This window comes from Dasypus novemcinctus, chromosome X (genome assembly GCF_030445035.2).
Source record: "Dasypus novemcinctus isolate mDasNov1 chromosome X, mDasNov1.1.hap2, whole genome shotgun sequence".
Lineage (NCBI taxonomy): Eukaryota > Metazoa > Chordata > Mammalia > Cingulata > Dasypodidae > Dasypus > Dasypus novemcinctus.
The window spans coordinates 105,760,188-105,777,612 of record NC_080704.1 but is presented as its reverse complement, the minus strand read 5'-3'; the positions used below and the strand labels follow the sequence as shown (position 1 = coordinate 105,777,612).

General features: G+C 39.5%; 1 protein-coding gene across 1 annotated transcript; it reads right to left on the bottom strand.

The window, feature by feature from the left end:
* Positions 1–492: 492 nt before the first annotated feature.
* Positions 493–17,051, bottom strand: TNMD (tenomodulin). The gene is made up of 7 exons (XM_004476371.1): positions 17,004–17,051; positions 16,708–16,839; positions 7,359–7,499; positions 6,632–6,733; positions 2,608–2,761; positions 1,003–1,169; positions 493–702 (listed from the first exon to the last, which is right to left on the bottom strand). Exons 1-7 carry the CDS (start codon positions 17,049–17,051, stop codon positions 493–495), a joined length of 954 nt encoding a protein of 317 aa, XP_004476428.1.
* Between the last annotated feature and the right edge of the window lie 374 nt (positions 17,052–17,425).

The following is a 17,425-nucleotide window of genomic DNA, read 5'->3' as shown; positions in this document are numbered from 1 at the left end:
CAGCCTGTACAGTGGCTTAATAGGTGCTTAAAGAACTCCACAGTAAGACTTTCAGATAATTAAACATTGGGACTATGCACAAAAGAATGTTTTTATGCATCAGTTATGTGGACATTTGATCATCAGCCCCTGATTTCCACTTTCTCAGTAGAGTATAATAAAGTATATTTGTGAGTCCTATGCTTTTCACTTTCCTACTCCTTAAACTTGATGAAGTACAAATTTCCATCATAACCATTCATGTTATATAGATCTGCCCCAATTAGTTGAATTATTCTTGGCAAAAACTTATCTAGAGTATTTTCTGCAGCAATCAGGCCATTGATGATGATGTAGAAGTTTATTGAGCATGAACAGAGGAATTACCTATGAGTAATTCTACAGAACTGGCTACAAGGAGCCAAATGCCTCATGGGCAGAAATTCATTGAATAGCATGCATTTATTATATGTTGGCTGTCAAAAGTTTAAGTATTTGAACTCAAACTTCCTATTAGACCCTGCCCAGAATGCGGGCCACCCACCAGTTACAAGGCATGATGACACGACAGATGACCCGTCCTCCTTGGTAGCAGTATGGATATGGATAATAACCTAGTAAAGGTTCACAGACACGGCGACAGTAGCGGTTGCCTCGACGACAGTAAATACAACAATATCCTCTCTCATCCAGCATGGGGTCAAATTCGATTCCATTTTCAGTCTGAAAGAAGTCAATATTGAAGGGGAAGGTTCAATAAGAAGAGTTCCTACATAGCAGGGGAGGATTACAAAACGATTTAAGTTATTGGTAAGAAATTAAGCTCCTTAGACTGATCATGGTGATAACTTCAATAGAGATAAAGGTTGGGTTTTTATTGAGCTTACTGGGGATTTCAAGTCTCTTTAAACATGTTTTAAAACCATGATAATTCTTTTTCCAATGAATGTGATATGGAAGATAATGAATTTTGAGAGGGCATTTTACTTTTCCTCTACAAAGTGTAACATGAACATGACTCACATAGTCATTTATTGGAAGTTCTTCCTCAGTTGCTTGTCTGGCATGACGGGTTTTCTCCACCTTGATTTGAGGCACCACCCACTGCTCATTTTGTTCAATTCCTTTTTTTTCATTGGTAGGAAAGGGAAGATCTTCACCATCCTCCTCAAAGTCTTGTAACTCGGAAACTAAAATAATAAATACAAGGTTGTGATTTAACTGCTTTGCAAGCATTTCTGAAAGAAGTGCTTGGGAGAATAGCAGTTGGGAAATATAGATTTTCATTCTCACTGTCATCATTTAGACATGCATAAGCCACTTTTTCAGACTTTTTCAACCTATATTTTAAGGAAACTTTTTCAAAATGAGCCTGTCCATTTACATGTACTTAGACCTCTTCTTTACTCGTTTGGTGTCAAACACTTATTGCTTGTTCTCATTAGTATACTAAGCTAAAAACAGAGGATAGGGCTTATTTTGTGTCTCCCACAATGATTTTACCCATGCTATGTGCTCAGTAAATATTTCTGAATTGCTTGATTTGAGTCAGTGCCCTCTGACCCCTCCATCTTCCTCCCCCTTCCTGTCTTAAAAAATATATATTTCGTGTTTCATCAGGTTTTTTTCCCACTAATGTTCTTTATCTGTTACAACATTTAATCCAGGATACCACATTGCATTTAGATTCCCTTTTTTTTTAATCTCCAAAGAGCACCAATAGATGCCTTCATTGGTAAGTGTGTCCTCTCTTGGGTATTGTAACCTATGATGCCCAGAGTGCGAGAGGCCAAATGCTGAGTTAGCTAGGCAGAATGAGATGTCCTGGGAGCTTTGTTTTCTTCTCTACAGGCTGATTGGAAGTTGAGGAACTGGACTCTTCTACTCTGAACCTTCAGCCTTCAATTACAATTACTTCTTTTCTAAGGCGGTACTGGAAATTGAACCTAGGACTTTGTACATGGGAAGCAGGGACTCAAACAACTGAGCTACATCTGCTCCAGCCCTCAATTACCATTTTTAGGAGGTTCTGGGATTTGAACCCATGACATCATACAGGGTTCATTGAACAGGCACTCAACCACTGAGCTACATTAAATCCCCAATGAAAGTTGGGTTTTTGTTTGTTTGTTTGTTTTCAAGAGGTACCAGGGACAGAACCTGGGACCTTATACTTGGGAAGCAGGCAGCCAACCACTTGAGCTACTTCTGCTCTCCCCTCAATTGCTTTTACAGTGATTTCTAAAACAGCCACAAAGAAATGAGTACTGCAATGACTGTCCCATCTTCTGGGGAGAATGCCACCATTTGACAGAGAATACTTCTTGAGACAAGAGAGCACTACTTTGGCACTTTGCTCCTTTGTTCTTGGGTTGAACCCTCAGTGACTTGAGCTAGTATCCTGATGGCAATGAATATAGATGCACAAAGAAAGACAGATTAACTTTTTGCTATTACAACTCACATTAGGGTGGCATTAATTTATCTAATTTATAACTCGGCTGTGAAAAAATCCCTCATCATTGGCAGTGAGCATATATAGTCTCCTCCAAGAGGATATAAAGTCAATCATTTGTTTTCCTAGAAATGCAGTCTCTCAATGCTGGGAGGAAAAGGATGATGCCATACCTGCTATTAGTGTGGGACTGATCCAATACATGGTCACATTATCACAAATCTCCAGAATTTTGGAATTTTTAAGAAAGTCTCGGTTTTCAATAGGCTTTTCTGCTGGGACCCAAATCACAGATTGTTCAAAGAAAGTTGTGGTAATTTCTTCATTCTGAAAGTAAAAAGTAGTTCTAGTTGTGAGTAGGAAGAAAAATAAATAACATGAAGGAACATTATGGTATACTGGAAAACATATTGTATTTTGACTCTGAGTTACTGAATTCAAGTCCAAGGGCTGATTGCAAACCAGCTATGTGCTTTGCATGCAGTAGGTACCTTAGTGGGAATTAACTGGTCTGTCTCTCCTGGGACTAACAGCAAGGCTATTCAGTAAAATAAGAGCCTTTTCTGCTTCTGTTTCAGTTAAAGTCAGGAAGACTCTCCATCATTTTCTGAGCCTCCCACTGGGTCATGTATGTCTTGAGCTCCTGGAACTCTAAGTGATTTACATTTGTTTTCACCCTTTGAAATGGTTGTTTGAATGTCTGACTTTGTTTTAGGCTTGTAATTATGATTGCAAGTGAAATTTTATCTCAAACTGAAAAAAAAACCCATAATCTAAACTAGTGAGATCAGTACAATAATAATTGGACCTAATATTTTGGTTTGTCAAGATTTGCTTGTTGTGATCTTTGTTCACAAGCCTCTCCTGTTACTTTTATGGAACTGTAGTTGGTGCTGGGGTTTAATATATACCCAGGGGACCTGAATCTCTGGACTGACCATGTGATACCAGGCCCTGAACCTCAACAGACTTCAGCTCCTACACTCTGATTTATTGGACTTACCCCACTCATCTAACATGGAGTTGAAGAAGGTCAACTGCCACACCATGGAGCCAACAGTGCCTACAACTGAAAGCAGGGGGATTGCATCCAGCCTCCATGTGGAATCTAAGCCCCCTCTTGATGTAGATGTGGAGTGGACACAACCATTCCACGGTCCACAGGATGGGGGAATAGAGTATGGATTAGAGTGGACTTACTGATAATCTATTCATGAACTATTGTGATTAGTAATCGAAGAAAATGTGGCATTGGTGTGCAGAAAGTGGCCATGGTGGCTGCTGGGGATAGGAAATGGGAGGAAGAGATGAGATGTGGAGGCATTTTCTGGACTTGGAGTTATCCTGGGTGATGCAGCAGGGACAGTTACCGGACATTGTATGTCCTCCCATGGCCCACTGGGTGGAACGTGGGAGAATGTGGGCTATGATGTGGACCATTGACCATGAGGTGCAGCGGTGCTCAGAGATGTATTCACCAAATGCAATGAATGTGTCATGATGATGGAGGAGATTGTTGTTATGTGGGGAGGAGTGGAGTGAGGGGGTGGGGAGTATATGTGGACCTCATATTTTTTGAATGTAATATTAAAAAAAAAAATAAAGACAAAAAAAAATTTGCTTGTTGATTTTAACTAGTTGTAGTATAAAATATGGTTTTATTTTAAAAATCCAAATCTGCAGCCTCTGACTTTACTGACCTCATCACTATTTTATTCCTTTCATTCTAGATGCTTAGGGCCTTTCTCATGGAATGATATATTCCTTATATAGCCTTTCTTATGTTGTCAAGTACACTATCGTCTCTTCAGTTTCTAGTACTGGAAGTAATTGTCTGATATTTCTAGTTCTTACTTATCATTTGGGCTTCATTTTCCCCACCCCCACCCTCAGCTCTTAATAAGGCTTTTTCCTTTCTCTTTTGTTTATTTCTGTCTTTATGATTTTAGTGTATTTATTTATTTTCTGAAGTTAAGCCTTTGTATAATTTTTTTTTAAGATTTATTTTTATTTATTTAATTCCCCTCCCCTCCCCCGTTGTCTGTTTTCTGTATCTTTTTGCTGCGTCTTGTTTCTTTGTCCGCTTCTGTTGTCGTCAGTGGCACGGGAAGTGTGGGCGGCGCCATTCCTTGGCAGGCTGCTCCCTCCTTCGTGCTGGGCGGCTCTCCTTACAGGTGTACTCCTTGCGCGTGGGGCTCCCCTACGCCGGGGACACCCCTGTGTGGCAGGGCACTCCTTGCGCGCAACAGCACTGCGCATGGGCCACCTCCACACGGGTCAAGGAGGCTCGGGGCTTGAACCGCGGACCTCCCATGTGGTAGGCAGACGCCGTAACCACTGGGCCAAAGTCCGTTTCCCCCTTTGTATAATTTTTGCCTGAGTCATTTACAACCCTCAAGTTTTTGCCCTTGAGTCTGGAAGGACCTTGGGATGCATTGAAAGTGATTTTGTAAAATGAGGTTGGTATGTGGACTAGCTTTGTTAACAAAATTAGGGCTATTTATATACTTGCTCTGCATGTTTAACATGCACACACAATGGATACAGTGGTGAGGGAAGTACAGAGTAAGAAGTTTTTGTCATTCAGTACCACAAAGTTGTGTCATAAAAGCTCTGTAGTCTGAATGTAAAAAATAGAATTTTCTTGAAGGTACAGTAATATTAGTTTCATGAGAGGACTACTTGCTTTATTTAAGATATTTGGTAAAATTAACCAAAGAAATTAGGGCCCAAATGAGAGAAAAAATTAATTCTGTTCTGTCAGTTTAGGTGCTTATTGCTGGCTGGACTTAAATGTTTGCATCATTTTCTGTAAAACTAACAAACAAACAAAAAACACAGGACTTGTTATTGGATATAGTTGCTTTTTATCCTAATGACTCTATTTTCATCTATCCTCACCTCCTATAGTCATTCCTAATATCCTGAAGGTTGTTCTGTTCTTCAGATACATTTAACTTATGGTTTGAAAAAAAAAACTTCAAAAATTTCACTATATATCCTGAGAACAGAGCACCACCTTTAGGGAAATCATATTCTCCTTTTCCTTGGAAACTCTAGAGAGAGGAGTAATATCTTCTCTGGCCATGAGATCTGTAGTATGAAAGAGTAATGCCTATGGGAGCCAGTGGCAACTCTGAGACTTGGATAAAGGCAAGGGAAAAATGTCCCTCCTCAAAAAAAAAAAAAAGCTAAAAGAATAGATGAGAATTAAGATGGAGGGAGATAGGTGGGAGAAAAGTAAAAAAGAACAGAGGAAAAGAGAGAAGAAACACAAAGTGTATATAGAGGCCACTATGCCATTTCCATAACCACATTTTAGATTTGCCAGTTGAACACTAAAACAAAACAAAACAAAATGTACATTTGTTTCCTTCTGGCTATAGTGAGAGCATACTGTCACAATATGGCTTTAGTTGAAATCTTCCCACTTCCCCTACTCCCCACTGATAACAATATACTATAATTACAGACAAAATAGCAGGGACAAATAAACAGACTCAGGAACTTCATGGTGATTGTATTTAGGCATCAGTGCTCTGATGTCTCATTAGGCTTTCAGGGGCCATTCTGTGATTACATCAGTACCCTAGGTTGCCTCCCCTGGCCTGGCAGTGTGTATCCAGAGAATTCATATCACATTGTAGTTTTTACCTTATTTGTTTTTGCCTTTCTTACTGAGGTTAAATATGGATTGTTCCATTACCAGTCCAGTATAAAATGGTAAGGTGAAGGAACTGAAATCTTTAAAATTGATGAAGGCGGCAGTATGACAAATGTGACAAGGATCCTAAATGGTCTTGGGACTTTTAGGACTTTTTTAAAAGGCAGGGTTGATTTTTCCCCATCTGCCCCACCGTTTTATTAGAAATATTGGGATTGGGAAAAAATGTACATCATATGAATGTGTACCCATATACAAACATACAGTGTCACACCTTAAAGCATGAACTTCAGGTTTTCTGAAAGGCCAGAGTTCGAGTACCCAATCTGCCATGACTTTGTGCAAATCACTTGTTGGTTCTGAGTGCCAGTTCCCTCTTCTGAAAAATGGGGATAATAATAGTACCTATTTATAGGGTTATTGGAGAATCAAATGAGAATTACTGTATGTAAAGCATTTAGTACAATGCTTGGCACATAGTTAGCACCCAGTAAATGATGACTTCTGCTAACAGTATTATTATTCTTACATACCTCATCAATTTCTGCCTCTGGATCAGAAAATTCAGGAATCACTTTAATTTGAGTTTTGATGAAACATTTTTGCAGGCCTACAAAGTAGATGCCAGTGTATCCCTAAAAAACAGACAAAACAATAGTAAAATTCCTATAATAGCCACTATTGATGACTTTCACTGAGCTCCTTGTTGGCAAAATTAGAATCCAAAGAGAAGCTGTGTCTTTTAAATTAAGTAGAAGCTAAAGGCTATTTTTAACTTGACACACAAATTTTAAGTGGGAAGCATATCCTATTTAAATGCTTAAATTAATACATTTTTCACTAAACTTTTTATTTTAAAATAATTTCAAATGTATAGGATAGTTGCAAAAATAATATAAAACCTACATAGAGAACTCTAACACATCCCTCTCAATACCCATGTCCACCAATTTTAAGCTTTTGTCACATTTACAATATAATTCTACTCATCTTATCTATCTATCTATTATCATCATCTCTCTCTTTCTCTAGTTTTCTGGACATTTGAGAATAGGATGTATTCAGCATGCTCCTTGAACCCTTAATACTGCCATGTTCATTTCTTAAGAACAAGGATATTTACTATTTAAACACCTTAAATACAGTTATCAGGTTCAAGAGATTGAGCTGATATAAAGTTTACAGTTTATATTCCAATTTTTTCATATGTCTCAGTAATATCTTTTTGAGATTTTTCTCTTTCATTGTTAGACAACTTACATTTTTAAAGTCATATACTTCCAGTGTTTCATCAGTGCCATTTCCACTTCTGAATATTTCAGTTCTGGTCACAGGATCAATTTCCATGTAAATCTTCTTCTTCTCTCCATTGCTATAGAAAGTGTGCTCCATGTCATAGGTCTGGGAGAACAGAAGAAAACAAGCTCTAAGATATTCATTGTGCCCCTTCATAGAATACTTTAACTGAGGTGGCTTCTCTTTCCAGATACTTTCCAGATCCTTTGTAGTGAGGTGCCATCTCAGTAGCTTGCCATTGGGAATTCTCTGAGATTCTAAATTAAAATGAGGTATTTCTGGCGCTGGAGCTGATATGGGAATCCCTTTGGAGCCAGCATTTTGTATTCAAGTCAAGTTGCTGAACTAATTAGTGAGAGTTCCAACAGTTTTCTTGGCAGTGTTGACTAAATAGCAGATAATATTCTGCAAACCAGCCTGTAAAGCATTTTTCCCTTGCATTAAGCAGAGGGTTCACCTAAAACCTATGCAGCTTCTTTAAACTACCCCTTCCCTTTTCATGTGCTCACCTGCCTCACCCATGCAACTCACCAAGGTCCAGAGATGTGAAAACATTGAATACCTAGTGGCTAGGTATTGCACTCTCTCTTCTTATCTATCCAAGGCTTTAATATTGCCTCAACAGACTTGAGTCTGTACTTCTAAGGATCTGAAGACAATATTCTTTGGCCAATATTAGGTAAGAGATTTACCCTGCCCATACAACCACTGACTTACACCGCTACCGCCATTTGTTTTTTTCATCTGTTTTGTTGTTTGTCTTTTGGTTTTATTTTGCTTTTAGGAGGCACTGGGAAACGAACCCTGGACCTCCTATATGGGAAGCAAGCACTCTACTGCTTTAGCCACGTCCCCTTCCTACACTTCTCCTTTATAGGTTAAACAACCCTACCCAGTTTAATCCTAGGTTCTGTTTTCCAAACTTTATTCAGTTGTCTTCAAGTTCTCCAGATACTCCTGTTTATATAGAATTCAGCAACTGTGTCAAGTGCTTGGCACTAAGTAATATGGACTCTCCCAAGAAAATTACCTTGGAAAGGCTGCTTATCAGGTCTTTCTTGAATGGCTGGAATAAAACCCCCTAGACCTCTCTCCTGCCCTCTAAAGGACACAATTCTCTCTTTCTAAGGACCAATAAGACCAGATTTATAGAGTGGCCCCATTTATGAATAAACTCATTACCTAAAACTGAGGAGATATCTACAGCCAGAGAAACAAATAATTAGCCTAAAGGAATTTGCTACCTGTCATAACTCATGCTGAACTTGATAGTCCCATTTGGAAGTACATTCTTAGCTATCAATTCTCTTCAAACTAATTTTTCCTTATGAAAAAAATTTGGAAAACTGAAAGTCTAAAATAGCAAGTTGTCTAGAGAGCCAACATTGATTTACAATGATAAGGTTCCAGTGGTCACCTCGTAGAATTTATTCTGGGTTGGGTATTTTTTTAATGTCTACTATTGTGTGACTGAATGTTAGTTTAACCTGGTCTATTTCTCCCAAATTCAAGTACAAAAACAAGTTGGAAGGATTTGCAGAAGCAAATGTTACTCCAAGTGTACAAAGTCTAATGTAACTGTTGAGAAAAACACAAAACAGTGTCACTTACTCTTTGTAGCCCTACAATGCCCTGGACATAGTGGACACTTAAATATTTGCTGAGTAAGTTTTTCCTACTAATGGCAAATTTTCATCTTCCTAAGGAGATATTGAGCATTGTCAAGGTCTTATAAGAAACCATATTTTAAAAGGGGGAAGAAAAACATCATTCAGAATCCCCAGCAACTACAGGGTTAACTCAGGAAGCCTGGCTTGGTTTGTGACAAGTAGAAAATTCCTTTAGACTTGCTATTTGCTTCTAGCTATAAATGTGTCCTCAGTTCCAGCTCTGCAGCCAACTTGAGAAGAGAAACTTAGACCTATACTAACAAATTGAGCTTTCAGTCGGTCTGACTTAAGTAGAGGAGAGAGTCATACACTTTGGATGCAGCCTTGTCAGATCTCCAAGCAGGGGAGAATTTCCTTAGAAGTACTATCCATTTTTGAGACAAACATTAACCACTGTGGGGTGAGGTAGGGTATTTGTTTCATCAGTAACACCACTGATGGATTATTGGATGGAAAATGAGATTAGGGACTAGGGGATGTTGGAATGCTGCCTACCTGGGCAAAAGAGAAATTACAGGCTGTATTTTCAATCTTTGGTCAAAGACTATGAAACCTTATTGGTGACATTAAGAATTTCAGTGTACTTCTGTGGAATGAGTTTTCCTGCACTATTGGCAATGCACTTTGCTTCAATACCTTGGTAGATGAAAACTATTGGAAATGCCAGTCTCAGCAGATCTTGATTATTTTCAACATTCCTTCAAATAAATATTTTGGGGTCCATACTGTTTTCATTCATTAACCAGCCTTTTGACTTTATGCTTAACTATGATAACTTACTAAATAGAGCAGGATCAGAATGACTTCATTTATGTATGAATCCTTGGTGGGGGTGGGGATGGGATGGGAAGCTATTTATTCACCTGGAAGGAATTCCACTATCAATGGTATCCTTTTGGAATAGACTTTCTTTTATCTAGGAAGATGATGTCGGTGGCTTGGGGATGGGTTTAAGCAAATCCAGACATACTGTCTCGCCTAGATCCCTGTGGAACACATTGTCTGGGTAATGGTTATGCAAGCTTCGCTGGCCCATATGTAGACTGAGCTCATGTGTTTTGCCTCAGAAATACCTTGCTCTCTACTAAGCATTCTGGCTCAGGGGTAAGGGTCTTTATGGAGATGCAGGAATAAAAAGTTTTGTTCTCTCTAAGAGCAAAGCAGAGACACGATGACTGATCTGAGAGAGTTATGAATAGGCTACCAATTCAATTTTATTCCAGGAAGGATAGAGCAAGGATAGAGTATGATGAGGAGTAAAACCCTACCAAGGTGGCGGACTTGGCCCAGTGGTTAGGGCGTCCGTCTACCACATGGGAGGTCCGAGGTTCAAACCCCGGGCCTCCTTGACCTATGTGGAGCTGGCACATGCACAGTGCTGATGCGGGCAAAGGGTGCCCTGCCACGCAGGGGTGTCCCCCATGTAGGGGAGCTCCACACGCAAGGAGTGCACCCCATAAGGAGAGCTGCCCAGCGTGAAAGAAAGTGCAGACTGCCCAAGAATGGCGCCGCACACACACGGAGAGCTGACACAACAAGATTACACAACAAAAAGAAACACAGATTCCCATACCGCCGACAACAGAAGCGGACAAAGAAGACGACGCAGCAAATAGACACAGAGAACAGACAACCAGGGGGCGGGGGGGGGGGGGGGAAGGGGAGAGAAATAAATAAATAAATAAATCTTTAAAAAAAAACCCTACCAAATTAGAAAATAGAGAAAATTAAAAGTTGGTGTTTAACTCCCCTTTTCTGTTCTCTTTTCATATCTTGTTCACTCTCCACCCTTCTAGCCCTTCTCCCTTTTCTTTCCATCTCCTTCTGTCCCTTTGTCTTCTGTCTAGACATCTAGGAATAGCATGATGCTTCAGGTTCCTTATGTGAAAGAAGAAATCAATCTGAAAAATGATTTCACAATAAGATGTTAGTGATGAATATTTGTCTGCCCCTAAACTTGAGGGTGATACTTAAAGGAATTAATTCCTAATAATGGATTAATAATTTGGGGGCAGAGCCATCTTTCCAGAATCTCTCAAATGGGCACCTACTTAAGTATAAGGAGCAGAACACTGGAGTGTGAGGGAAGCCAGTGGAGTGGAATATGAATCAGAAGTGGCATGGGATAGATACATGGTTAAGTCCAGGAAGTGAGAGGTAAAAGAAGACTGCATTGACAAGACATGGAGATAATACAGATCTATGTCTCTTTCTTGCCCAGGAAATATTTCCTCAGTCTAGTTAAATCCTATTATGGGGCAGCAAATGAGCCTTAACAGCCCTCTTCCACAGTTTGCCCTGTTTCCTTGCCTCTGTTTGTGACAGTCTCTGAGATCAGAAAAGAAAGCTTTTCTTAAAGAGGAAGGCTGTCTGAGACTTCAGTGTGATGGATCTGTTTTGGGGGCAGGTAGATTTAGCCTCTCCTGAAAGGGATTTGAGGACATTTGGCTTATGGTTTTTTTTGAAGCCTGTGATTAATCTAGTTGCTCTTCTCTCAACCTTCATCATTTACTATCTGTTTATGAGGTACTCTCTCCAAAGGTGAAATACATGCTTGGAATAGCTGGCTGGCAGGTGTTAGGCTGTAAGGAAGGAAAGGGAATGCACTGTACCATAATATTACTAACCCAGCCTGTGGAAATAATAGGGCCTCTGAGTATTTCTTTACCAACACAGAGTAGACAGACTGTTTCTTATGTAAACTTGGACTTTTGCATCTTCAATCACAAGTTCTCAGACTTGCAAAAAATTGGCATAAGCAGTGCAGACTTTCCTCTTTTTCAACAGGAAAAAGTAATTTCTTTCATCTACAGACTCAAGCTGGCTGGGAAATTTTTCCTTACCCACGACCCCCACCCCTTATTCTTAAATGCAACTGAAGAATAGTGGAAAGAATTCCCCAAACCAGAATCTAGTCCCAGCCTCAACTCTAACACAAGCTTTGTAACTTCAGTCATATCACCAAATGTCACTGGGACTCAGTTCCCATCATCTTCATCCCCCACCTGTTGCCAGATGTTGTTGAATAATTAGTAAAACCAATTCTGCTCAGATTTGACCTGACATCTGTCAGGTTGATCATAGGACTTCTACTTATTGTTGATAATCTGTGCTACTTTCCCTGTAGGGCCCCAGTTCTACTCTCAGCCACTCAAGTGCAATTCCCTTTGAAGGCCCAGGCTTTCTTTGCTAGTGTCACACAAGTTGCTCAGCAAATTCTTCCCTAGGAGAATAAAAGGAATGAATTCTGCCTATAGTTGCCAGTCTGGCTCTACAAAATTCATTAGAGCTGCCCTTGCATAGCCCAGAGCAGAAGTGGGCCCAGTGAGTGTTGCTATACAGGGTAGACTTGGCTGTCACAATGATTTAGGAAGAAAATGAAGAAAAGTGTTCTTTTTAAAAATGCCAATGTGGGGAAGCAGATGTGACTCAATCAATTGGGCTCCCATCTGCCATATGGGAGGCCCTGAGTTGATGTTCCAGGGCCTCCTTGTGAAGGTAAGCTGGCCTGTGTCCGCAGAGAGCTGATGGCCCACGCCTGCGGAGAGATGATGGCTTGAACTTGCAGAGAGCTGGCGCAGCAAGATGACGCAACAAAAAGGGAGACAAGAAGGCACAGAAGAATGTGCAGTGACTGGACAGAGAGCAGACAGTAAGCAAGCAGCATGGGAGGGGGTGGGAATAAATAAATAAAAACATAATAAATCTTAAAAAAAGCAAAAATAAAACTATTTTTAAAATGCCAACGTGGCACCATTTGGTGAAGCTTAGTCCCCCTGCTTAAAGTGATTCCTGTTACAACTCCAGCTTTTTCCTTGAGATACAAATGCTTTTCCAAACCCACATATTACCAACCAAACTGCTGTGTCAGAAAGCCAAGGGAACCTGTGGAGGAATGTTGCATCCCCTCTGTGCCTAGAAGAGGAATAAAGAAAATTGGGCTCTGGCCAATGCTAACATTAGATAAATAGGCACAAGAAAAGCTGGAACCATATTTGTCAAGCAAGTGCTTTTTCTGGGCAAAGGATTTTCAACCTAGAATAATATTGGGCTTGCAACCTTGGGAAATACTGTTTTAATGGTCATCTCATCTGCAATTGAGGTTGTAGGTGGAGAGAAAAAGGCTGCCCACCCTATCCCCACCTCTTCTCATCCCTGGTGGTATGTAGAAGTTGAGGAAACATTCACAGAAATCTGCTGATTGTTGAGTGGGCTTTAGGACCAAAGGTTTCCAAACAGCCCAAACATCACCAGGCAGTTCCTGTGTATAGCAGAAAGTACAGACCTTCATTTATTTTCTTTTTGTTCTGCCTCGTTTCACAAAGGATTGGAGGGGATGGGCTACAAGGACTATGTTATATCTGCAAACTTTTGGTTTAAGAGTGAGGATTTTTCTGATTTGTTTTCTCCATTTGAATAAATTAACTGGGGAGTTGGCTTCTAATTTTTTCAAGTCAAATGTGTAATACAGGAAGCTTTAAGCAAGAATGTTATGCCAGGGAATCTGCTTTAAGAATCCCAGGGAAGTCACAACCTGGAAGTGGAGCCTCATTGTGATGCTTTCTCAAAATCTCTGTGACTAAATAGGCTCCCTCTGCTTGGTTAAGAGAGCTGAATATGGAGCTAGATACACTTTGGCTTTCATTCAGCTCAAGTGGCTGTGGGCTAAAAGGCATGGTGAATTTAAGGGAGTGCAACAGCTCATGTAGAGTTAGTCCTTGTTTCACTTTATTTTGTTCTCTTTCTTTCCAGTGTGTGTGTGTATGAGTTTAAGGTGTATGAGGAGAGGGAGTCAGACATGGCTTACCATCCCCTTCTTTAGGATCAGGAATTGAAATCTTTTGTCCCTGGGAGGTAATGGAAGGAGGTGGGGAACTTACTGGAATGTAAATGTCAACACCAGATGTGGGTGTAAAATAAATACTGATTATTATAAACAGATGTCATAAAAAAACAAAATAAAAAGGAGGTGTGGTTGGGAGCTTGTTGTAAACACTTCCTGGAGGAAGCCCTAAGACAGCAAGCAATTCATTGCCATCAATAAGCACAGTAGCACCAACAGTTCTTTCCACTAAGGGTGCTGCATCGCCACAGGTTCTACAGGACTATAAATGAAAGTCAGGAAGAGTCTGTTTAATCTGCTACCAGTTTTTTCTCATTAGGCCATTCTCTTAAGGGGAGAGTCTTTAATTTGTGCCAGATGCCTGTACCCTTTTCCTCTGCAAATATTTTTTCAAGGTTAATTTGACTAATCTTTTCTTCTCACAATTCAGAAGTCAGATCCAAGGCAGGCTTATTGGTAGTTTTTGTCATTAGAAACATAGATGATCTCTAGGGCTCTTTGCCTGGGACTCGAAGGTAGTAGTGGACTGAATGAAGCATTCACATCTGCAGCTGCTTCCTTAGTTTGAAATGGACCTGACCTCAAATATGGTGGTGAAGGTCAGGACTGATATAGTAAGGACAAGAAATTGCAAGTCCCCATTAGAATGGAGAACAAACAACCTTTGACCGTTGTGGAAAAAACTTGTACCTATCGATATTAACTTGGATTATTTGGTAAGAGCTTTGGTCATTTTTGAGAAATCCTTTGCTGAAAATTACATCCCAATATGGATTACTTCATGGGAGATTTGCTTTTTGATAAACTTTACTCAATAGCATATCCCATCTCTTCTATGCACATACTGATTAGATATTACTTTTGATTTGAGAAGTCACAGAATTTTTCTTTATAATCCATTAAAAAGAGGACTGAGTGAGAAGCCAAGATGATGTAATAGGGAAACTGAGGAGGCCGTGGACCCAGCTGTGGAGTTTGCTGCCATGGAAAACAACAGCAAAGTCCCCATCTAGTCATTTACAATTGCACTGAGTCCTATTGGACTCATTTTAATTTTAATTTTAGTAAATACACAATTCCCTTCAGCATAGTATTTGTAGCGCCAATGACTATGATAAGACAAGATAAGGCCATCTAGCCCCATATTTAGGCAAACATTTAAGGGTGGTTAATAGTACGAACTTAGCTCCCTACCACATCCATGAAGAAAAGACGGGTTTATTGACCTCTAAACTCATCTGTAGTTGTTAAAAGAGTATCCAAGATTCAATTTGTGGGGCAGCATGCCACCGTGGGAATTAGCTAAGTGATATAAGAATTGTATAGGAATGTATTCTGGCACTGTTGTTCATTTACTGTTACCTTCCTGATCTTGATGCTTTTGTCCACCCTGCTAGCCTGAATGCAGGTGGCTTCTCTACAAAGACATCTGAGCAGTAAGTAGGTCAGTAGCAGGGTTCAGTGAAATCAACACAGGGCTAATCAGAGCATTGCATGATACTTGAAATTCTTTCTGTAACAGGGTATAAATAAAAAGGCAAACAAAGTAGGTTGCTTTGCTCTTCATTCTCCCTCCTACTTAAACTTGATAAGGTATCTTATGGCACTAAATGAAAGTGGTTATGGCAGTAGAGGTGGAAAATCCAATGGTGCTTATGCCTTATTTTTCTGTTTTCTTTTGGACCCTCGGCCAATTAGTTTTCTATTATTTCCCCTCTGACTCTTTTTTTCCCATCAGTCCATATTCTTTCCTCTCTGTTCCTACCATTCCTTTGGCTCCTTTGACTCCTAATGGCCCTTGCCAACCCATTTTCTTCTTGTCTTTTATCTGTCATCCTGGATTCATACCTTTCTCTCCCTCCATTGTTACCAAACAGAAATGAGCATCTCAAGACAACAAATCAACAACAGTAACAAGAACAACATATCACATGTAGAAAGAAAAAAGTGGCAAAGTCAGAAAACAAAATTCACACCTTATAGTTCATACATAAATTAATTATCTTTTGAATGGAAGCTGTTGGCATAAACGGAATATGATTTTCTTTGGATTGCATCTAAATTTGTCTGTTGTGTGTGAGCCAGGGAGTGACAATAACACTAATGTACACTAATACAAAGTTCAATGGCCAACCAAACTTCACCAAATGAACCCAATTCCAGAGGCTTTCTGAAATATCTGTGATTAATAATTTGGTGTCACTTGGTTTCCACCTTGTGGCATTAACATCTCAGTGGGACAGCAACAATTATGACTGTTGAGGAGCTGAAAAGCTCAGGTTTTTTTTTTTTTTGTCATGAATAAATGTAAACCCAGGTATGAGAATTGCTTTTTCTGAGAAGGAGCTTGCCGCCTGTCCTCATAGCAGATGCGTTAAATCAGAAACAAAGTGCCTGAAAATCCTTTGCTACCATTTCTGGGGGTTTCTTTTAATGGTGGTATAATTACTTTTCCACCAGTTTTTTTCCCAGATAATTGAAAGAAAGATGGAAAGTATTTTTTTTGTACAGTTAAAAATTTGCTTCTGGGAAACTTCTTAATTCCTTAAAGCCAAGCATTATAGAAGCAGGATCATCCTATCAATATTAACCAAAATACAGAAAACAAATTTTCCCCTTACCAAAATAACTAGGTAAATAAAATAGCAAAATATCTATTCATTTTTTTTCATACCACTAGGAAATAAACATAAAAGGGATTTAATGATTTTCATTTTCAGAGTAATTTACGTATAAACTACTAATTGTATTTGATGAAACTCAGAACAGAAGCATTGGACAATAATATGCATTTACTTACGTTTTTTGGTGCCTTTGGCCAGAAGTGCTTACTCCCCAAAAACAGGACTATTAAAGTTAGGGCCAGGATGCCGAAAATCATTCCACAAATCTTAAGTGATTTACATATCTTCTTGGATTTAAGTGCTCCTGCCTAAGTAAAGAATGGAGAGAATAAAACAGTACAAAATAACTCTCAAAATAGCAAGCCATGAATCCGTCACCTTTGATTTTACTTCCTAATGTTCACATTGTAATACGATAAATCTGTGAAACCATGCTTCTGTTCAAAAAGGGAAAAAATATAAATCAACTTACATTTAGAATGTGGCAGTCCTCATAGTTATCTGGAGGAGTTTTTGCCATAGTCTCTCACGGCAGAGTACTCTTTCTCTGCTTTGAGAGGACTGAGAGACCACTGTTGAGGTGGAGTTGCAACTGAGTTCGTAACAGATGCCAGAGGAGAAGCTGAATTTATATTGCTCAAATATGTCATACCAAAGCCTGAGGGAGCCCAGGGGGCTCCTGTGCTGCAATTTGTTACATAGATATACCCATAGATGTATATAACTTCTGTGCACAGAATTCCATCCAGAACAGCAAAGACAGAAGATTATAATGAAAACTGTTGTCTTGGGGGTTGGATTGGAAGGGGACCAAGTGTAGGACACACTGAAATGATTTTTCACAATGAACTTAAAATATCACTGGCAATGCATGTCACATACTCTAAAAATAAG